The following is a 23,122-nucleotide window of genomic DNA, read 5'->3' on the forward strand; positions in this document are numbered from 1 at the left end:
AGTCTGATTTCTTTGTTGTTACTCTACAGGCTAAGGCATGACACCAATTTTTTGAAAACTTAAAAAGTCTTATTAGGAAATAAAAAGATTTACGTTGAGAATTAGGAAATTGAGATTTTAAGGTAATGGGGGTGACTTTTGAGTTTCCATAATTATAAAAAAGAATATGTATATTTATATATAAAAAATATAGAAAGAATATGGGGTAAACGGGTATATTTATCAGGTAATCGGGTCGGGTTAACGGGTATATCATCAAATCCCAAACCCGTTCCAAACCCGCGAAAAAAAATAAAACTAATCCCATGCCCGATTACTAGACCCAAACCCGTCCCAAATGATTCGGGTTTACCCATCGGGTTCGGGTTCGATTGCCATCCCTAGAGAGGTGAATAAGGTGGGCCCCACACTTTTAATAATCCATATTGGTTTTTTATTTTTTTATAGGGAGAGGTAAATAAGTTATTTTAGATGGACTTAACAGAGAAACTAACAGATATCCACTTCAAGGACTATCCGAGTAACAAACTATCAAACCACATGGACTATTGGTGTAATTTTCAAAAGTTGAAAACTATGAGTGTTATTTTATAAAACCACAGGCACATCTGTACATTTTACTATATATAATAAAAATAAAAGATTTACATTTCTTATTTGTTACGTTTTAAAATTAAAATTGAGATGTTACGTTTTGAAATTGAGATAAAAAAAGAGAATTTAAAAGGTTCGCTTTTTTCCGCCATTAATAATTCCATAAAAAGTATATGTGCGTGACCACCTACTTTCTACTCTTCATCATCTCTAGTTGAAACTTTGAATGTTTGTTGGAAGGTAGATTCAGTTTGGGTTTTTAGGTGTTTGAGGGTAAAATGGTGGTCATAACCCAGGATATGATCAACCAAATCCTCAATCTAATGGATGCAGGTTACTATTTCGCTCTCTAAAAAGTAAAATAAAAAAAAAACCCTTATTTTTGTTTTTGATTTGATATATCTGTTGTTGCAGCTGACGAGCCACTCAAGATCGCATTTGAGGTTTGATTCTTGATGTTTTTGATCTGATATTTAGGTTATTGTATGTGTTGTGTCGGTTTGAACTCAGATCCCCTTTTGATTCGTTTTGCTTAATGAACCCTTTTCATAAAACGTTAATATACCAAATCTTTAATTAATGTCAAAGTCGCCTGCTAATTTGAGCTTAATTTACTGCTAGTTGTAGCTTCATTAGATTGGGTGATGCTAAAGAGATCGGTTTAGAACCGAACCGGTTTGGAAGAAAAACAAAACAAAACTTTGTCTTCTTTTGACAAGGACCCATTTGGGACCAAATACCGGTTTTGAGTAGCCTATGGGTCGTGTGATGGGGCGAAAAATGGTCATACAGGCCATATGACTAGGGCTGTTCTTTTTTACCCGAAAACCGACCTGAATTTGAAGTCACCTGAACTCGCATTAGAGAATAACCGAAAAACCTGACCAACCCGAACCATAAATGGGTCGGTTATCGGGTCACTTTTTCCCAACCAAAAACCTGAACAACCCGACCCGAATAACCCAAAACTTGAAACCCGAACATTAGTTGTCTTTTTTTATAGATGCGATTTGATTTGGACTGTTTTGTATTTGAAACAAATAAACAATAAGTTATGAGACTTTTGAATATTATCATACCATATTGTCACAATATGATGTTTGAATTGTGATGATATTTTTTTTAACAACATGATATGTTTGATGATATTTTCTAAAAAAACATTTTTTTTTTTCATTTTACATCTAAACCCGAAAACCGAACAACCCGACCCGAACTAACCTGAACCTGAATAACCCATACCCGAACGACCCGAACTTTAAATGGGTTGGTTATCGTGTCACTTTTTCCTAACCAAAAACCCGAACAACCCGACCCGGAAAACCCAAAACCCGAAAAAATAACCCGAAGAACACCCCTACATATGACTTTGTCAGTGGTCACATTAGTCATTTATGTGTAGTCAGTTAGTCACACACATCTTACGGGCCGTATAATTTAGCAAACACCACCTCATACGACTCGTATGACCATGTTTGCATGTCATATAACTCATATGAGGTCGTATGACCGTATGACATGTCAGTGGTGTATGGATAGTGTGTCAATGGTGTTTTTAGCGAAGCCCGCGTGATTTTATTATCATAGGTCATATTTAATCGATTCTTCTGGTTACACGAATTGATTAGGGTTACTGTTGCATTTTGATCTGCATTTCAGAAATTGCATAGAGGGCATCCAACCGAGACCGTGATCAGGTTTCTTACAGCAAGAGACGGGAACATAACCAAAGCCCATAACATGGTTAAAATAAACTCATTTCAGTTGAAAATTGAAACTCGTACTCACATTAAATGCCTGCTGATGAATCTTGTCTTTTCAGCTGGTTGATTGTCTGAACTGGAGAATCGAAAATGAAGTCGACAAAATATTATCAGTGAGTTCTGTTCATCGGTTTTACACGTTTCATGTACTTGATATCGTTAACTTTCTTCTTATATGTGCAGAAACCGATCATTCCTGCGGAGTTTTATAGATCAATTCGTGACTCGCAGCTTGTAGGGATGTCTGGTTACACAAAAGATGTATGCTTTTTGTTTACTACGGGTCCATTTTTGTAATTTGCTAGATTTAAACTTTAAAGACACCAATAAGTGGCGAAGTATAGAAGGGGCGGGGAGGGGCGCCCGACCCCCCAAACTTTTCGCTCAGTAGTGTTATATATGTAGTTTTCGTATAGAAATTTTTGGGTATATACGTTTTCGACCCCCCCGGTTCTATAGATTTTTTTTTGGTATATACGTTTTCGACCCCCCGTCATTCGGGTCAAGCTTCGCCACTGACCAATATGATCTCGTTCGTTACTGATGGTTTTTGTTTTCTTGAAAAACTATCTAGGGGCGACCCGTTATTGCTATTGGTGCAGGGCTCAGCACATTTGACAAAGCATCCGTAAGGATATTGTTCCCCTTCTTTCTCGCAGTATTATGTTTATACTTGTTTTTAGATGATATTATATGAAAGATTTGTGTGAGATCTTGATTTTTGTATGTATTTTCTGATCGCCTCACGTCGTAAACACACGTCCAATCGTCGCCGTTGTTTCTTGATGTTCTATTCTTGTGTTTGAAATGGATTATATGACATTTTTTGGTGTTTCTCGCTTCTATTTTAGATTCATCACTATGTTCAATCTCACATCCAAATAAACGAATATAGAGACCATGTAATATTGGTAAGTTCAAACTACGATAGTCGTTTCGACTTTATATATCTCTAGTAACTTTTCAATCAAGCTAACTCTTATTCTTATTGCAGCCATCTGCATCAAAAGAGTTTGATAGACACATAAGCACTTGTGTCAAGGTTTTGGATATGACTGGCCTCAAACTCTCACATCTCAATAAAATCAAGGTACCATCGGTCCATAAACATTTGAATAAAATGCCACTTTCGTCCCTGAGGTTTGGCCAGTTTGCGACTTTCGTCCAATGGTTTGTTTTTTCCATATCTGGATCCAAAAGGTTTGAAATCTTGCCATTTTCATCTGCCTCGTTAACTCCATCCATTTTTCTCCGTTAAGTCAGGGGTATTTTCGTCCTTTTTGCTTACTTAAAGGGCAATTCGGTCTTTTTCACTTTATGTAAAAAGACCGAATACCCTGGAAAAGGACCGAATTGCCCTTTAAGTTAACAAAAAAGACGGAAATACTCCAGACCTAACTGATGGAGTTAACGAGCCGGATGAAAATGGCAAGATTTTAAACCTTTTGGATCCAGATGCGGAAAAACAAACCATTGGATGAAAGTTGCAAAACTGGCCAAACCTCAGGGACGAAAATGACATTTTACTCTTTTTTAATTATATTTCAAGAAAGCTGCAATAAAACTTATACGCTGTCCCCTTTTATTTGCAGTTGTTGACAGTTATATCTAATATCGATGATTTAAACTACCCAGAGAAAACAGATACTTATTATATCGTCAACGCGCCGTACGTATTTTCAGCATGTTGGAAGGTTTGCCGTTACTCTTCACCATTGATGAAAGATTTCGGGTTATCGTTGTGCACCTTTAAAGTTTAAACATTTTTTAGGTTGTGAAACCTCTTCTGCATGAAAGAACAAGAAAGAGAGTGCAGGTGCTTCCGGGTTGCGGTAAAGATGACCTGTTGAAGGTAACATGATTCAGTATTTCAGTGTGTGTTTGGTTAAGGGTATGGGTTTGATACCCGTAATTTTGGGAATAAACTATACGGGTTGGGTTTAGAAATTAATTCTCATTCCCATTTTACCCTATGATCAAACACTTACCAAAAGTGATTCTTCATAGGGGTGTAAACGAACTGAGCTGAGTCCAAGCTCGCCAGGGCTCAGCTCGTTTCGAGCTTTATTTTTATAGCTCAAGCTGGGCTCATTAGTAGTTTTTCAAGCTTGAGCTCGGCTGGTGAGGAATGTTTAAAGCTCAAGCTCGGCTCGGGCTCAACTCGTTCATTATTTATTAAATATTTTATGTTTATTTGATATTTACAATTAGAATTTTTGTATAACATAATATATATAGTTTATGATAGTTTAAAATACATAATCTATCATAATTTTATTTATAATAATTATCTGAGTTAAAGTACACAGATAGTCCCTATGGTTTTTCAAGATTCTGGATTTGGTCCCTAGCTTTCCAATACACAAATGGTCCTTGTGGTTTGCATTTTATAACGCATTTAGTTCTTAGCTTTTGCGAAAAGTACATGGATGGTCCCTGTGGTTTGCACTTTGTAACAAATTTAGTCCCTAACTTAGACCTCCTGAAACCTTTAGATTTGTTGGTTGAGGACTAAATACGTTACAAAGTGCAAACCATGGGGACCATCTGTATACTTTTGGAAAGCTAGGGAGTAGGGACCAAATCCAAAATTTTGGACCATAGGGACTATCTGTGTACTTTACTCTAATTATCTTTATGTAAGTATATATTTGTAGTTTTATACATTAAATAAAAATTGTATAGATATTGGCTCGTTTAGGTCCGGCAATTCGAGCTTTTAGCAAGCCGATCTTCAGTATCTCATGAGCAGCTCGGCTCGTTTACACCCCTAAATTTCCCAACTGCAAATTAAACTGCTCGTTGTAAATTGTGTAATATTATAACAAAATCTGAATTTTCCTAAATTGGACAGATAATGGATTATGAATCTCTACCCCATTTTTGTACAAGACAAGGGTCGGGATCATCACGTTATTCTAAAAACTCGACGGTCGATGTTTGTTGTTTCTCGTTGGACCATGCGTTTCACCAGCAGCTCTATAATTACATCAACCAGCAAGCTGCAGGCATCGAGCCGCAACCCTTGTCAAACTAGGGTCATTTCATGTAGGTTTCTTCGAACCTGACCCAACCGGCTGTATAACTGGAACTATAGAAACCGAGTTATACACTTATGTAAGCTGGAAAACCGGAATCGGTTTACGGGTGAACAAAATGATCTCAAGACAAGTGAAAATGGACACCAAAAGGAAATGAATGCATAGAGGCTGCAGATACTTATTACCGGATATTTTGTAATTTCATGGTATAATTTTATAAATTTGTTTGTTGGTGAACAAACAAAATATGAAATGGTCTGTTTGACCTTAAAAGTCAAATATAGCTGAACAATGAAATATAATATATATATTTTGTTCGTGATTTTTGGTTCTGTTATATCTGAAATGATAAAGCAGTTTGTTAGGTACAATTTATTATCAGTTTTTATAAAGCGAGTTTGTGTTTAAGCTTGACTTATTTTGAACTATATAATGTACAATTATTTTTGTATATATTTGTAATTGTAGTTGTATATGAATATAACATAATATGTATTTAGCTAGCTTATCATAATTGTATACTAGTATTGAATGTAAAATCATGAAATAATCATGGTTGCAAAAGTCATTAGGCGCTTCCTAGTCGGTCAAGCGGAGAGTTAAGAGTACTCGGCCTAGCCGGAGAGTACTCGGAGAGTATTCGAACATGTTAAATTATAAATAAATTAGTTTTTAGAAATTAAATGATAATTATAACAAAAGAGTTAAATGCTTGGTTGGTCCCTGTGGTTTGCAAAAATTTCAAACTTGGTCCTAGTGGTTTACTAATTACACGCGTGGTCCCAAAAGTTGTCAAAAACGCACTCGGTTGGTCCCCATCCCTAACCTCTGTTAAATTTCTCAGTTAACTATATGTGAAATGACTATATTACCCTTGAACAATTAAAACCATCTTCTTCAACCTCCCATTCCCAGTACTTCCCCCTCTCTTTAAAACCCACCATCTCCACCTTCAATCCATCGCCACCACCTCCACCGTCACCTTCAACCCAGCTAACCCCCAGCCTTTCAGACACTCACTGTCATCTAATCTCAAATTTGAAATATAACTAAAACCATAACAGTGAAATTAGAGTTGACTGATGAATGATTATCAACTCGTACTTAAATCTGCAAAACAAAATAAATCCACATCGTAATCTGTAAAACGTAATATTCAATAAAATAAACAGAAATTCGATTTCAGTTGTAATGGACTGTTGAAATGCAGACAGATCGAGAAAACGATCGGTGGTGAAGCTGAGCAAGTAGATCCTCACAACTAGAACCTGATCAATCTGTGCAAATTGTTCTTTCTTCTGCAGATCGATAGTTGAACAATGTCAGTTCAATCGCCTGCTGACGAATTTCAGAAGCAGAAAACGGTGAAAATGTCTGTTATGGAGCTATTCGCAACAGTGTGTCGGTGTGAGTTTTGTGTGTGTGTAAAGTAGTTGAAGAGCAGTAGTTTGCAATGGCGATTTTGCGTATGACAGTGAGTGCCTGAAAGGGTGGAGGTTGGCTGGGTTGAAGGTGACGGTAGAGGTGGAGGTGGTGGTGGTGGTGATGGATTGAAGGTGGAGACGGTGGGTTTTAAAGAGAGGGGGAAGTACTGGGAATGGGAGGTTGAAGAAGATGGGTTTTAATTGTTCAAGGGTAATATAGTTATTTCACACATAGTTAACTGAGAAATTTAACAGAGGTTAGGGCTGGGGACCAACCGAGTGCATTTTTGACAACCTTTGGGACCACGCGTGTAATTAGTAAACCACTAGGACCAAGTTTGAAATTTTTGCAAACCACAGGGACCAACCAAGCATTTAACTCATAACAAAACTAGTTTTATAAATAACATAAATTTACTAGTAATTATAACAAAATCTGTGAAAATGATAATCATTTTTCAATATGATAGGAATAAAAATTTGTTTTAATAATTTTTTAAGTGAAACTTGGCCTGAGTTGGCCTATTTGATCTGATTCTGGCCGAGGTTGACTGCGTTTGATTGATTTCGAGTAATTAGGCGGAGTTGAAGAAAGTCGTCTCGATAGCCTACCTTGGAGCGATTACTCGGAGAGTACTCGAACTTAGAAACCTTGTTTTACAACCATGGAAATAATAACCAAGTTTCGGTGTTGTTTCAATAAAGTTGTTTTTTATTTATATAAACCACTTAAGTATCATTAGTTTTCCATTTTTATGATTTTTTTTCGTTTCTTTTTATAATTGTTTAAAATGAATGACTGAAATGGAACAATATTGAAATTTGGTTATTGTTTTATAGTTATTTTTTTTACAATCGCCATACTTTAGGCTAAACATGCAAAAAAAAAAGTCACTAAATAGTAACCAAATTTCATATATGTCACATCTAGGTCACTATTTTTTCTAGATTAACATTTAATTAAATACACAACAAATAAAAAAGTGTTAAACTTCAAATGGTTTTTGTAGTTACAAAAAAAAAAATATATATATATAAATGACGTTAATGGTACACTGAAACAACTTGGTTATCATCGAGTAAAATATTCCGAAATATTTATCATATTTACGAAATACTCGTTTATAAAGCACAAGATCGAGCTTGTTTGACCTCGGCTCAATTCAAGCTTTTAATAAGTTGATCTCGAATAACTCACAATCGGATCAGCTCGTTTACACCCCTACGCAGTGATGAAGCTTGAGATTTCCGACGGGGGGTCGAAAACGTATATACCAAAAAATTTCTATATAAAACCACATATATTACACTACCTCCCCCGGCCCCTTAATAGCTGCGCCCCTGACCCTACGCGTCTCAAACTAACAGTTGTAAATAATGGTTATAAGTTAAAGCTCAAACACAAGCAAATCAAGCAACTTTATTCCAATTGCAAATTTGTAGTAAATCCAGTGCACAAACAAGCAAAGGCATCAGGAACAGAACACCTTATTCCTGATGACATTCATATTTTAATATTGTTATGCAAAACTACTAATACTTCACAAACATGCAACAAAAATACAAAATGTGATCAACCCAATTGTCTGTAGCAGTTATAGGCGACCGCAACCGAGACAGCAGCACCAATAAGAGCCAGAGCTGCATACGCGTCTTGACTCTCCCACGTCTCGAGCCATGTTGGCATGGCACAAACCTTGTGTGGTGCATGTGCACCATTATTACCAATACTCATAGAAATCTGATTTTTGACTCCCCTTTTCTTTTCACTATTAATCTTCTTCTCAAGATTAAAACTCACTGCATTTTCAGTCGGGTTTGAAACCCGACAGCAGGTGGAACCACCACCATCCGACGTGTCATCACCATTTGCTACAACCCTTTGTTCTTCTTCTGATAAACTCATTTGTGCCTTGAAGAAAATAAAATCTTTAAAATGTACTCAGCCTTTTGAAGTTGAGGGTGGTTTATAAGTTAGGTGGAACAGTGGAATATTCATGATTATAATCATTAGAAAGGTTGATGATAAACATGAATCTCGCATTGAATGCATCGGTTTGTCGATCTATCGGTACCCAACTAAAGGAAGTATGTAAACAGCAATCCAGATATGTCTAGCTTCACATGGTCATCACATTTTGTTTGTCCATTTACCCATGTTCATTTGCATCTATCTGCCTAACAATCTTTGTTTCAAAAAGAGGGAGGCAAAACTACCTGGCTTAAAAAGCGCGAGGTGCTCGTAAGGCATTTTGTTGATGCATAATGTCTGCTGCCTACGTCATCGAGTCGTGTCATGTAATAGGATTGAAATGTTAGATTATTTCACGTTTTTGAGTTGTATTTACTTTCGTACGAATGTGATCCATCCGTGCGAAGGAAGTCCATTCGCACGGATGTAACATATGTCCGCACGAACGAAGAATGTTAGTCCATACGAATGTAGTTATGTCTCATCCGCACAAAGGTAGGTTATGTGATGTGTATAAAAATAACTACTTTTATTAACCGGTAGTTTAAAAAACAACTAACGACAACTACATATAACTATATATTACCACTTTTTATAAAAAAAAAAATTAACATATAATACTTGCTTACAAAATAGACTTACATATATTTAACACATGGATTATAATATACACTTGACATGACTAATTATTTACTAGCCATGTACTAACACTAAGACTAGAGGGCATGGAGAGCCCCATCCTCAAGAGGATGGGCCGTCATGTCACCGTCACGTAGGAAGGTGAAGAAACACGGGTTCACCGCCGGGATGACTTGACCGCGCTCTACATGAGGGTGAAGAATCACACCTTGTTCTTCCTCTTGAACCTAGATCTGCAATGGAGAAGAGAAGAAAGTGGAGCTGTAGAGATGACCGGTAGGGGAAAGAATCCCCTGTTCCAGTAACAAAAGTGTGGCGGCTCCATATGCCATGCCCTAATCAAGAGGTGAAGACCTCTTTATATAGGGGGATATGTGCCTCCCCTAACCTCAATGGGCCAGGCCCAGTTAGGGGTTATCTCTACAAGCCCCGACCCAAAGTAGTGTAAACTACAACGCGTTGGGCCTCGCGGTTGGGTTAGTAGCAACAATAATAAATAATTAATATAAAAGCAATAAGTAACGGGAAGTCCGACCGCTCGGGTCGGGTTTAGTACCGTACCCCATCAAGTCCCCCAGTCTAGTGCTGCTCCGCGTGCGAGCGTGGTAGGAGTACTAGACTTGTTAGGAGTGCTCGAAAGTAAAGATTGAGTTTTAGGCTTACCTGTCGCCCGGGTGCGGGAGAGTTGTTGGCCATGCTTGTTGCGTCTGTCTTTCGCTGTGAGTAAAGATAATGGAGCGGTGAATATTACATGGTACTAGTTGGGCAAACCTGACGCACGCTGATTGGTTACAGGCGGTTGCTACTGTCGGTCTCTGTCATCAGCCAGTTAGTGGGGGTCGTGGGGCAGGTGTCTTTGGGTACTTTTTGTCCCCTGCATGTCGGATGATCGTGGAGCACGATTGAGCAGGGCCTGGAGGATGCGGATTGGCTCTTTTGGTCTGCCATTTGTACCCTTTGTACTTTTAAGATGCCTTTACGCCACATCCTTGCGTGAGCGTTGCTGCGCATGGTATTGGCCTGCGCAAGCGCTTGGAGGCTTGACTTCAGGATACTAAGTTGTTGATTTGGTCTCTTTAGACCCCGCGCGACGCTGTCTAGTATTGCTCTACCCGCGCAAGGTTGAGATCAGAATGTAGTTGATTAAAGAGTATGGTCCAGCGCGTGATCTGGAGGAAGAATTGTGCGGCCTTTTGGGACCATACCCCTTCAAGTCCCCCCAGTCCAGTGCTGCTTCCATGCGTGAAGTAAATGGTTGGAGCTCTGGACTCAGAAAAAAGAAAATGTGTTGGTCTTTAAAGCATTTGTTCGGTCATGGTAGCCGGCGCGCGTGTAAGTGTTTGTCGATTACTACGGCGCGGCTACCAGGCTTGTTAATTGATACCTGTCGCTTTTGAGAGTTGGCGCGCATGATCATTGGTTGTTGAATCATGCGGCGCAACCCTTGCTAGCTTCAACTTGCAGTTTCGCTGCAATTTTAGGCGAGAAATTTCTCGAATTTTAAATTCTGACAGGTTGGTGCAACTGTCGTTGATGGTGACCCTTGAGTTGGCTGCTGACACGGCGATCATTATGTTGTGACTGGCGGTTTGCCTTTGTCAGGTGAGTGTGGCCCAGCTTTAGCGGTGCGCACACAGTCGTGTGGCTATTGTAAAATAATCACCCTATGGGGTGACTTCTGTTGGTTAGCGCAAGGTGCGCGCGTGTCTTAAGCCGTGAAGCGTATATATTTATAGAGTTTGAATCTTTTGTAAATTGCTGTCTACAATAGTTGCACGTGTTAACCCACTTTGAACAGGTTATCGCGAATGAGAATTGGCATAAAGTTGTGTTATAAATAATGAAGTGGAGACCTGAGCCTGCGTTAATACTCTAGGGTGACATAACAACCATGTGGCATGAAGCAAGGAGACGTGGCTTGTCTTGAAGATTGTAAAGAGTAAACGAAACTTTATTTCAGCCAATGCGTTTTCGCGTATACCCAAAGTGGTGCGTGCATTTGTAGCACAGTTTACGTTTTGTAAGCGTTTTCATATATGGCTAAGCAAGCGCGTGCGGACGACACACACGCTCGTATGTAAGGCAGCAAGGTCGCGTGGAGATTAGCGTGCTTACATGTGTAGCGGCAAAGGCTCGCATGGAGGCTGAGATGATCACATGTAGAACAACAGACTCGTATGGAGATCGACGTGTCGGTATGTAAAAAAGCTTGCGTATATGACGACTTACGTGCTCGTAAGTAATGGAGTATGCGCGCGAGGCGACTAACGTGCTCAATGTGAAGGGCATGCGCCAGTCGGCGACTTACGTGCTCATAAGTAATGGAGCATGCGCCAGCCGGCGACTTACGTGCTCATAAGTAAAAGAGCATGCGCCAGCCGGCGACTTACGTGCTCATAAGTAAAAGAGCATGCGCCAGCCGGCGACTTACGTGCTCATCGGTGTGCGTGAGGATCGCTCGCTGCGTTTCACCGATTGAATGTAATGTTTATCCTGCAAATAAATTGTAATAAAGAGTGATGTGGAAAACGTTATACCAAAACTTCATCCTTAGGAGGTGTTTGTTCCGTGCATCCGTATTTCGCAAAATGTGAAAGCAATTTTGACCCCCGAAATGGTGTTGCACCATGTTAGTCTCTCAATTTATTGCTATTAAATAAAATATTAGTAACATTAAACTTGAATAATAATACTAAGCAATGATACTAGTATGCGTCGCAAATATCGCAAGATTAGTAGTCGTTAAGGTGATGAACTACTAACCGTGTTGTTGAATAATTTCCTTTGCTAGACATTAGCCGGTTTGTTTTATCGGGGTAAGCGTGTAACAATGCCTTGCTAAGTGATTGAAATGTTCAGAGTAAAGTACGTATGAACCTTGTCCTCATATTAGCTAAAATGATATGTGCCCAAATGCATATTTGAAAGTCGTACACTAACTGTTGTAGCTTGTAATAATGTGTTTGAGCCATAAATTGGAAGTTATGGTGCAAGATTTATATTAAAAGGCAAACATGTGAGCTAAATAAAGACAAGTTCAAATTATCCCTTTTAAACCCCCACAAACGAATGGTAGAGTTGATTCGTGCGTCGGAGATGCTGCCACGCAGGAGTTGTTGTTTGTCGGTTGTGCGCGACGGTTTTCTTAATCACCCCTTTTAAGGAGGAAGTAAGGCGTGTTAAATAATGCTAGTCGTAATGCACTAAAAGGTATATGCCGTTTAGCAACGAATATGACAACTATATAGAGTATCTCGTACATGATACGTAAGTCTCATGGTTGCTTGATCATGACGGTCGTACGCATGTGTGATATGCGATGAAGTCTTGTGTTCATGCCTCTTTTTTTTTTAAAACCCACTTATAAGTATGTGGCTTAAAAAAAATCCGTGATGTAATGTATACTTTATTCAATTTAAAAAAAAAAAAATCTAGTGCCAAAAGTCAATTAGTTCACTAGAAAAGTGTGGTTCTAAGTGACATGCATAGCTTTTAAAACACAAGCATGGCTACTGTGGAATGTGGATATTGTGTTAAACACTATAGGGTCAACCGAAAGTTGCAGTTAACTCAAAGGTCAAGGACCAAACTTGAAAAATATGAAATTGTGTAGGCAAAAAGGTTTCAAATATGAAAAGTAATCATCTGTCTCATTCGAATAAAGTAGTTAGTAGTCTTAAAGCTGTAATCTTCCTTTGCAATTATCAGCTTCCACATGCGGCATACCAACCTCGAAATAGGCTGCGCGGCGATGGTCAAACACTCCGGTGGTTGCACGCGGAGTACGTTATGGTGAACTAAGCCCATGCGCTAATAGGTCGCGCAGGAGTTGAGGTCATGGCTGACGACTTAAAAAAGATAAGTCAATATCAAAATTGAATATATATAAATAAACTGAAGATAATGTTTTATAAAAATCTTCTATGTACACGTTAAAATTATGAGTGAAGTACGTAAATAGCATGTCTGCAGCGCATGAGATGGCGGAGCATGCTCACTGCGCGCGATGTGCCAGGCGTGTTGGTGGCGCTTGTTCAGCGTGCGCGGGGTGAATAGCGTCTCCGTGGCGGAGCTTGTTTACCGCGCGCGGTGTGTAAGGCATGTCAGTTGAGCTTGTTTACCATGCGCAGGGTGAGTAGCGTGTCCGCGGCGGAGCTAACCAGCGCGGCGACAGAGCGTGACCCGCTAGTGGGGGTGTACTCGCGCGGCGGTGGGTTGTGTCCGGCAGACAGAATGCACTCGCGCAACGACGGAGTGGGACCAGCAGCGCGGGGTGCACTCGCGCAACGGCGAGTTGTGTCCGACAGACGGAGTGCACTCGTGCGGCGGCGGAGCGGGACCTGCAGGCTTGGCTTATTCGCGCAGCTGCGGATTGTATGTAAAATAATTCTGACACTCAACCAAAACCATTCATGAAAATATGGTTGCTTTAGAGGTGTTTTTAGGGTAAGGACAAAAATGTGATGCTCATGCTTTGTAATGGAGAAGAGAGAGATGATGCTCTCATTTTCCGTATGAAGACAAAAATGTGTACCCTATATGTCAGACATTTCTCTAGTTGTTTACAGCTGTAAAGAAGCATATTCCTCTTTTCTTTTCCCTTTTCTTTTCTTTTTTTTGTTTTTGAAAAATGTGTCTGTGAGTTTTGCTTCATGTAATGTAGCATGGACACCTCATAATGTGGACACAAGATTGTGAAACGATTGTGTCTTCTTTTCATTATTATTATAATAGTAAAAATATTGTGTACCAGATTTGAAGGCTCTTTTTTTTTCCAAAATTTGCTCATCGAACTTGGATAGAAGCTCATCTGGCTGTTGAAGATAGAAAGCCCATATGGGTCCTGTAAGTAAAAAGCTTATGAACTGCAGGGACCACTAATCCTTTTATCCACAACCCTTCTTTTTGAGCCCCCATCGAACAGATCTGGGAACAGATTTTGTAGAAACATGTGAAGAACAAGATCGGGTGTGTGACTCTAAGAACACAGATCTGAAGATCTGAGGATAGAACAAGATGTGATCAACAAATGTATAGCATATACTCGGTGGGCGCCAATGAAGAAACACGGGTTCACCGCCGGGATGACTTGACCGCGCTCTACATGAGGGTGAAGAATCACACCTTGTTCTTCCTCTTGAACCTAGATCTGCAATGGAGAAGAGAAGAAAGTGGAGCTGTAGAGATGACCGGTAGGGGAAAGAATCCCCTGTTCCAGTAACAAAAGTGTGGCGGCTCCATATGCCATGCCCTAATCAAGAGGTGAAGACCTCTTTATATAGGGGGATATGTGCCTCCCCTAACCTCAATGGGCCAGGCCCAGTTAGGGGTTATCTCTACAAGCCCCGACCCAAAGTAGTGTAAACTACAACGCGTTGGGCCTCGCGGTTGGGTTAGTAGCAACAATAATAAATAATTAATATAAAAGCAATAAGTAACGGGAAGTCCGACCGCTCGGGTCGGGTTTAGTACCGTACCCCATCAGAAGGGCTTGAGGGTGATGGACTTAGGGGGTGGGGGATGAACCTCTTTATATATATATATATATATATATCTAGGGAGAAGATCATGCGAGAACCACCTCTTATTGTGAGAACCGCGAGAACCAATGTGAACACACCAAAAATGCCTAAAAATAGCTAAAAATTACACAAATTTTTTTTTAATTTTTTAATATTTTTATAAAAAAATCGCTACTTTTCGAAGCCAAAAAGAAAAACAAAAATTTAATTTTTTTTTTATTTTTTTTATTTTTGGCTTTTAAGTAGCGATTTTAACATAAAAAATTTTTTAGATTTTTTTAGGTTTTTTGGGGGTTTAGTTTTTAGCATTTTAGCTTTGGGGGGGGGGTGGTTTAGGTTTTTTTTTTTTTTTTTTTTGGGGGGGGGGGGGTGGGGTTAGGTTTTTTTTAGCATTTAGCTTGGGGGGGGGGGGTGGGGGGGTTTAGGTTTTTTTTTTTTTTTTTTTGGGGGGGGGGGTTAGGTTTTTTTTTAGGTTATTTTAGGTTTTTTTTTTAAGTTTTTTTAGCTATTTTAGGTTGTATTCACATTGGTTCTCAAGGTTCTCACAATAAGGGTGGTTCTCGCATGAGCCCCTCCCTATATATATATATATATATATATATATATATATATATATATATGTATTTATTTATGTATGTATGTATGTATGTATAGGTATATGTGAGAGAAGGAGAGAGGAGGTGGGGGCGTCGAGTTCGGCTGTGGGCTGCTGGTTTAGCCGGAACGGGATGAGGGGGGCGGTGTGGGGGACCGGCGCCAGGGCTCGCCGGGCCTTAGCCAGCCCCCATACCGCTTAGTCTAACAATTCACAATGTGAATTCAATTGAACAACCTTCTAAAGTAGTAGGTTGTAATTAAAGATTGATTAATTAAAGAGCAAACTGCCAGAATGGTCCTTGAGGTTTGGTCACTTTAGTCCAAAACTCAAACCTTTTGAATCTGGGTCCTTGTGGTTTCAAATTTATTGTCATTTTCATCCAAAATCAAAATATAGTCAGATTTTTCAGTTAACATACAATTTGTTTTTATCTTTTTCCTCTTTTAATGAAGAGCAAAATGGTCTTTTAACGTTTTATTATAACAAATTAAAAAAACTGACCATTTTGCATTTCATTAAAAGGAAGGAAAAAGACAAAAAAAACTGGATGTTAACTGAAAAATCTGACCAAATTTTGTTTTTGGATGAAAATGACAACAAAATTGAAACCACAGGGACCCAGATTCAAAAGGTTTGAGTTTTGGACTAAAGTGGCAAAAGTGACCAAGCCTCAGAGACCATTTTGATAGTTTACTCTTAATTAAATAATTAATTAATAAAAAATAGCTATCTGATTATATAATAATTAATTAAGGACTGATCTTTCACGTAGTATTCGTGTACTTTTGAATAACTAGGGACTAAATCCAAAATTTCGGTAAAGACTGTACTTCACTCTATAACTTAATAGAAAACATTTTTTTTTCATCTAAACACCTGGAAAGATCATAAAAGTTGAATGATTAACCTTATCTGTTAACCCTAAAACCTTTTACTGAATATAATCTGCACAAAATATGTTCATAATCATATAAAGAAGCTCAAAACAAAATGATTTCACAAGTAGTAACAATCATTTATAATTCAAAATATGAAACTTATCAAAATCTTGCACAAAAACACTAGCTTTCAACTTTCATACTCAAATTTGGTTGAACATATACACACCAACCACACGCGCAAAAACACAAAAACGCTATATAATTTACACACGTTTCTCGCCTGGCAAATACGAAGGAGATGACCCCCCATCGACCTGTGATTTCTTCCGTTGAAATATGCCGCTGAAATTGCTAACGAGCACTTTTTTCGTCTTCGGTTTCTGCGGCGGTGGACTCTGCTTGTGGTTCGGCGTTGACGGCAAAGACGGCGTCTGCTGCTGCTGTTGCTGCATTTGCGTTTCTTGAAGTATCAACGCAGCCGCTTCAGCTGCTTTCTTCTGTTCCCGCTCCCGCCATCTCTTCAGCTCCCCCTCCACCGCTTTCTTGGCGGCCTCCGCTGACTCAGCACGCTTCAACGCCGCCTCTGTTGCCGCCTTCAGTTCATCAATCTCCTTTTGCGTTGCTTCGAGTTTCTTCATAGCTTCTTTTTCACTTGCTCTCACCGCCTCCACCTGCGCCATTGCTGCTTCCACTTTCATTTCCGCTAGCTTCTCGGATTCCTCGACTTTCCGGCTTAACGCCTCGAATTCTTCCTGTGAGATTGTGATTTTGGAGCCCGATTCCGATGTCGACGCGCGTGCTGCGTCGGTTCTTTCGGAAATTGTTTTTATATCCTCAAGAGCTTTTGATTCGGCTTTTTTCGCTTCTTCGGCTTCCATTAACACAACTTTGAGTTTACTTTCGGCTTCTTCTAAAGCAATTCCCATCGCTTCTGCTTCTTTCTTCAATTCTTCAGCTTTCGCCTTCATCTCTTCCGATTCTCGTTTCGCGTTTTCGCTCTCGGATATCAACTGTTGAACCGTCTGCATCATTTCATCGGAAGCGGCTGTGACTTTAGCTTCTTCGACACACGCGTTTTCAAGCTCGATTTTGCTTTTATGCAGCTTCGAATTCAGATTTGCGACAACCGCTTCGGTTTCCACTTCTGTCGCTTTCAATTCTTCGTGTTCTTTCTTCACGTTCTCCAGCTCGACCTTTAACGACTCCAACAACTTTTTCAACGTGTTTTCTTCATCAACCATTTTCTGCAACGATTCTTTCGCACCATCAAGCTCTAACGTAACGGTTTTCAAAGAATCAAGATCCGAAGCCCTCAGATTCTCCATTTCGGTTTGCAATCTTTTGATCTCGGACATCGTTTGTTCGTATTGCGTTTCCAGATCTTTCGACATTTCTGGGTTAAACTGTTCCCGTAAAGCAAGTAACTTCTTCGCAGACTCTTCAAGTGCGGCTTTATGCGATAACTTTTGAACGTTTTTCTCTTCGAAAACCTTTTCTTGTTCTTGCTGAGCTTCCATCGTCACAAGCTTCACCTGCTCGATCGTCTTTCGAACCGACATAATCTCCTTCGATATCTCACCGGCTCGATCCAAATTCACTTTTTTTATAAGCTCGGCTTCCGTTTCTTGCTTAATGGCAGCGTTTTGTTCTTCGAGCGCCGCCTCACGATCTTGACGGATTCTTGTCAACTCTTGTTTAGCAGCATCGAGTTCTGTAAACACCACGGCATACTGTTGTTTTGTGTTATCCAAATCTTGTTTCAAACCCCCATTAGGGTTGGTTTCTCCGGTTTCAAATTGCTTTGCTTGACTATTAGCCGCTTCTGCCGCCTCGATTGCTGCTTCTTTTGCCGCGTTAACGGTCTCGAGCTTTTTCTTCAGATCGTCGACTGTTCTTTTGGCTCGTTCGAGCTCGGTTAGTGCACCGGTTTTTGTAGTCTCGGCACTGTTTAATCGTTCCTTTAACTTATAGAGCTCTTTTTGTGCCAAATGGAGCTTTGTCTCCTTCACCAACACCCTCTGCAAAAAAAAAAAAAAAAAAAAAAAAAAGGGTAAAAAGTTGATAACTTTGTTACGCGTTTGATAATCGGTTTTGTTGCAGCTAGTGTGTAACAAATTATCCAAAACTGATTATAATCTTATAATTAGTTCTTAACTGAAAAAAGAAAAAAAAAAAAAAAAAAAAAACAAGCGCACACACACTATGTACCTCAGCAGAATGAGGCTTTACTTTCTTGATGGCAACCTTTTCACCTGAAAAAGCACCTTCACCGAAAAGATTTACGGCATCCTTGACAGATTGGAACGGTGCCCGAGTGTCGATCTCTCCAACTTCCACTTTTGGAGAGTCGGTTTTGTTTTGACGGTCTTTCGCGACCATACTGCTTATCAATGGAAAAGAGCGCGATTATCATTTTGCATCAACAAAAAAATAACGAAACGAAAGCAAACAAACATAAGCAGTAGTTTCATGTCTTTCAAAACAAAAACAAAAGAACAAACGTATTGGGCCACGAACAATGATCGAATGAACTGACGTTTTGACGGGTTCTTACATCGCTCTAAACATAAGAGAGGTAGCCAACTAACCAAACGTGTTCCATCTGCGGTATTCGTTACTGGGACCCACAGGGTATAAATGGGACCCACACAACAAAAACATTACATAACTTAACAGGATGTTTATGCTATACTATTGTCTTAGGTTTTAGCTTGTAATTAAATACATTAATTCCTAGCATTTATACAAAAACAAACCATAAACCATCAATAAATTGTGTTTCAGAACAATTATCAATATCTTAAACAGTATTAAATCTCACCCAAATATACAATCACATCAAGAACACCAAAAAAAAAAAAAAATCTAAACTAATTAACAGTCAAAATAGAAGTCTTTATGTCAAAAAACTAGATTCATAAACAAAAAAAAAAAAAATGCAGAAAACACCTACCTGGTTAATTAGGAGGTATCTTCAGTCAAATAGTCTGTTTATGATGATCAAGAAAGCTCAAGAACCCTGCAAACTGAAAAAAAAAAAAAAAAAAAAAAAACCTATTAACATCTTTCAATAAATTTTATATAATTACACACAAGAAACCAAACAGATAACCTTAAAAAAACCTATAAAAAGATTATAACATCATAAAAAACAAAGAATCTTGAAAACCCTAAAATCATATACACATGATATATGTATACAAACCCTAGGAGTGTAATGGACAATAAAAATACAAAAGTCAAGAAGAAATCTTTAAAACAAAAAGTATAAAGACTTTCATGATCAAGAACAGGTGTGTGATCAACAAATTACAAACACCCTTTTTGATCCTGTGTAAATTAAACCAAACCCACCAAGAATCAACAACAAAAGATTGTTCAAGATTGATAAAAATCGAATCTTGCAGTGAAATATGAACAAAAAGACGATCTTTTTAAACACCCATGAAAAGAAATAACAAAAAGATTAATAAGGGGGGTTGAGAGGGATTACCAAAGAAGAATGAAAGCAAATGGGAAAATGTGTTTGAATGTTTGGAATAAAAGTCAGAGAGAGAGAGAGAGAGAGAGAGAGTGGAAAGGAAAACAGAAATTAACAAATCACTGTGAGGGAGCCAAGTCAGGTTGAATCAATAGGAAAATGACATAAGGGTTGTACAATGGGCTTTGTAGGTTGTACTATGGTGTGGCCCTTTCTTAGAGCTCTGCCTTTTAGGCATATTTCATATTTTTCATAGTTCATACCCGTGGTGTCTGGGGAGTTCTTTTGAATATAATAATTGTTTTAGATATATGTTGTATAAATAAATAATTAAATATTGGACAGTGTGGTGTTTGAATTAGTTAATTAGTTGTTTTGTTATACCAATCCCCCTTCATGTTTAATATAGTTTTTTATTAAAAAAATTATTTATCTTAAATTTCACAATTTTCTTTTGAATTAGTTAAAGTTTGTTGAAATGGATTGGAATAAGTAGTAATTGAAATTTAAAAGTTTTAATGAATTAAGTATAGATTGTAACTATAAAGTGGAAACGGATGGAGTCGCTAAAACTATACGGAGTAGGAAAGAATGAAAAAGGAGTGAGAAGCATCATGTGGCAGTTACGTCGTCATCTATCAAAAAAGTGACGTTGTGCAAAAAAGAATAGAGTGGGATGGGGCGTGAAAGGGTGGCGTTGTGTAATACGTGGCATACAAGTTTTATATTTATTTTATATTAAAAAAAGAAAAGCAAACAAAAACCCACAACTCAATCCAATCACAACAACACACCTCATCACCATCTTCTTCACAACGATGGTGAAGAATCCAACACCCAAACCACCATGCCATCAACCACGCCAAGAACGGGCTGGTGTGTGGGCGTGGTTGAGGCCTCCACGCCGGAAATCATGCTCCACTCTGTGTGGTCTAATGAGCTATTTGAGATCGGTTTGCTCATTCGAAGCGAATAAAGCTTGAACGAGCTCAAACCCTAGATGAATATAGGCTCTAATGTATGAACAAGCTCGTTTAATAAACAAGCACATACTCGAGCTTCACTTAACAAGCTCAAGCAGACTCGATAGCGTAAAAGAGTCTTGTATTTATAAAATTTTAATTTAATAAATTAAATTTATAATTGTATATTTATTATATTATATATAAAATGATAAAAACAACTAAATACTATATATATAATATAAATATATACAAAATAATTATCAATGTATGTAAATTAATTAGTGAAATGATAAACAAAGCGAGCTCAAGCGTAAAAAGAACTGACGAGTTAGGCGAGTTCAGGCTCGCTTTGACTTGGGTTATTTACCACACGCGTAACACCCATAATTTATAACCCCTTTTAGAATATATATATACACACAGAATACTTATTAAACATTAATATATTCTAGGAATTGTTCATTCCGTGTTTATAATTAACGAATTTAGAGAACCTAGTCCCCTTGTCAAAAGTGGGTTGTACTGGCCAACAACAATGTATGGTACGATATTACTTTTCATCCTACAAATAAACAAAAACAATGACAAGATCCACCGACGTCTATTCCAATATTTTGGTCTTAGTGCTTATCAGGAGAAAGTTTCTATTCTTTCATTCCAATAATATGTTGGTCTTAGTGCTTATCACGAGATAGTTTCTTTTCTTTCATTTGAATTAGTTACGAGCATTTGGTACCGGATACTGGTATTGAACCAGTACCGAAGCGTATCGGGTATATTTGGTATCGGTTCTCATTTTCCTCGTTTTTCGATATCGGTACCATTTTTTCCCATTTTTAGATACCGGTACCGAACGGGTACCGTGCTCATCCCCAATTCGAATAATATGGTACATTCAACTTATTACATTTTGACTAATAATACGTATAAAGTTTTTATCATGTCATTTCAACATGTTATCGCAAATTCGTTTACTCACAAGTAATGTAGATTAACCACATTAGTTCACCAAAATACTATATATATCATCTTGTTACAAATAAATGTCAATTTAACACATAATTTGTCTGTATTACATAATTTCACCAAAATCTAGCCTTTAAACGTTTTTAGTTACTATTCAAATTCCTTCACTCTTTATCTTCCGTATCTTATTTTAGCATATCAAACACTACCTTAATCCGATAAAAATTAGTTGAAATTAAATCTCAAGGAACCAAGTTGCAATCTATGTAATTGGGTTGACACTTATATAGGATATGTTATATATATTTGTGTGTATACAAATGGTAAGTAACCAAATATTATTTGGTAAAACATAATTGCATAGATTAAAATTTTTGTATTCGTGTATGGGGTAACACATGTGTGTTTGATTGGTGAATGTAGTGTAATCACTCATTATATAGAGCATCTCATTTTCTTAAATTCATTTCATACACCCATTTTTTTCTTTCCATTCCGTTCCCTCTCACACCTTCATCACCAACACATCCCACCACCTCCACCTCCGCCTCCACCATTAGCCACCCACCGCCGCTACAACCACCCGTCGTCGCCACCCTACGTTGTCGACCACTGGCACCCCCGCTGACCATGCCGTTGCCACCCGTCATCGCCACCCGACCACCACCACCAAACACCGACGCCAAAAGCGTCACTGCCACCACCTCCGGACACCGACAACACAACCACCACCACCGACTACCGCTACCACAACCCATCGTCATCGCCACCCTCCACCTCCAGACACCGGCGCCACAACCGCCCACCGTCACCGAACACAATCGACCGCCGCCGCCACCTGCCACCACCGGACACCGACGTCACCACTACCCCCACTCGTCGCCACCGCTGCCATCGACTACTGCCACCCATTACCGATTTTATTCCTTCTTTTTTTCTTGCCTACCAAACACTACAAGGTAATAATTCATTCCATTTCCACGTGATAACCAAACATGACCATGGAATTGACTTATCCAAGCCATTCATTTGTCCATTCCATCACCTCATCCATTTCATCACCTCGTCCATTTGATTCCCTCATCCATTCCATTACCCCGTACCAAACAGCCCTAATGTCTTGTTTGGTTAGCATGTGAGAATGAAATGAACCATTACCTTATGTTACTTGGTAGAAAAGAATAAACGAAGGTCTAAAATCAGTGGTGACTGGCGGTACTCGGTGGTGGTGGGTGGTGATAGGTGGCAGTGGAAGCGGTGGTTGGAGTTGGCGACG

The 23,122-nt window shown here is 38.8% G+C and overlaps 2 protein-coding genes and 1 pseudogene across 2 annotated transcripts; 1 reads left to right on the forward strand and 2 right to left on the reverse strand.

Annotated features, from left to right (window-relative positions):
• Positions 1 to 706: 706 nt before the first annotated feature.
• LOC110898998 lies at positions 707 to 5,735 on the forward strand (annotated as a pseudogene).
• A 2,660-nt stretch (positions 5,736 to 8,395) lies between these two features.
• On the reverse strand, positions 8,396 to 8,728 carry LOC110901500. The gene has a single exon (XM_022148325.1). It carries the CDS (start codon positions 8,726 to 8,728, stop codon positions 8,396 to 8,398), a length of 333 nt encoding a protein of 110 aa, XP_022004017.1.
• Positions 8,729 to 16,524: 7,796 nt separating this feature from the next.
• Positions 16,525 to 20,082, reverse strand: LOC110898997 (WEB family protein At5g55860). The gene is made up of 4 exons (XM_022145859.2): positions 19,928 to 20,082; positions 19,388 to 19,460; positions 18,643 to 18,814; positions 16,525 to 18,452 (listed from the first exon to the last, which is right to left on the reverse strand). The coding sequence occupies exons 3-4, from the start codon at positions 18,811 to 18,813 to the stop codon at positions 16,698 to 16,700; spliced, it is 1,926 nt and encodes a 641-aa protein (XP_022001551.1). The 5' UTR covers position 18,814; positions 19,388 to 19,460; positions 19,928 to 20,082; the 3' UTR covers positions 16,525 to 16,697.
• Positions 20,083 to 23,122: the final 3,040 nt, after the last annotated feature.

The sequence above is a fragment of the Helianthus annuus genome, chromosome 13 (assembly GCF_002127325.2).
Source record: "Helianthus annuus cultivar XRQ/B chromosome 13, HanXRQr2.0-SUNRISE, whole genome shotgun sequence".
In the NCBI taxonomy this organism is placed as follows: Eukaryota; Viridiplantae; Streptophyta; class Magnoliopsida; order Asterales; family Asteraceae; genus Helianthus; species Helianthus annuus.

What these genes read in the sequence shown, in the direction of transcription:
- LOC110901500 (XM_022148325.1), bottom strand. Translation starts at nt 8,728, where the DNA reads ATGAGTTTATCAGAAGAAGAACAAAGGGTTGTAGCAAATGGTGATGAC.
- LOC110898997 (XM_022145859.2), bottom strand. Translation starts at nt 18,813, where the DNA reads ATGGTCGCGAAAGACCGTCAAAACAAAACCGACTCTCCAAAAGTGGAA. An exon ending in TAAAGCCTCATTCTGCTGAG is followed by an intron (nt 18,453 to 18,642) that starts GTACATAGTGTG and finishes TTTTTTTTGCAG; the next exon opens with AGGGTGTTGGTGAAGGAGAC.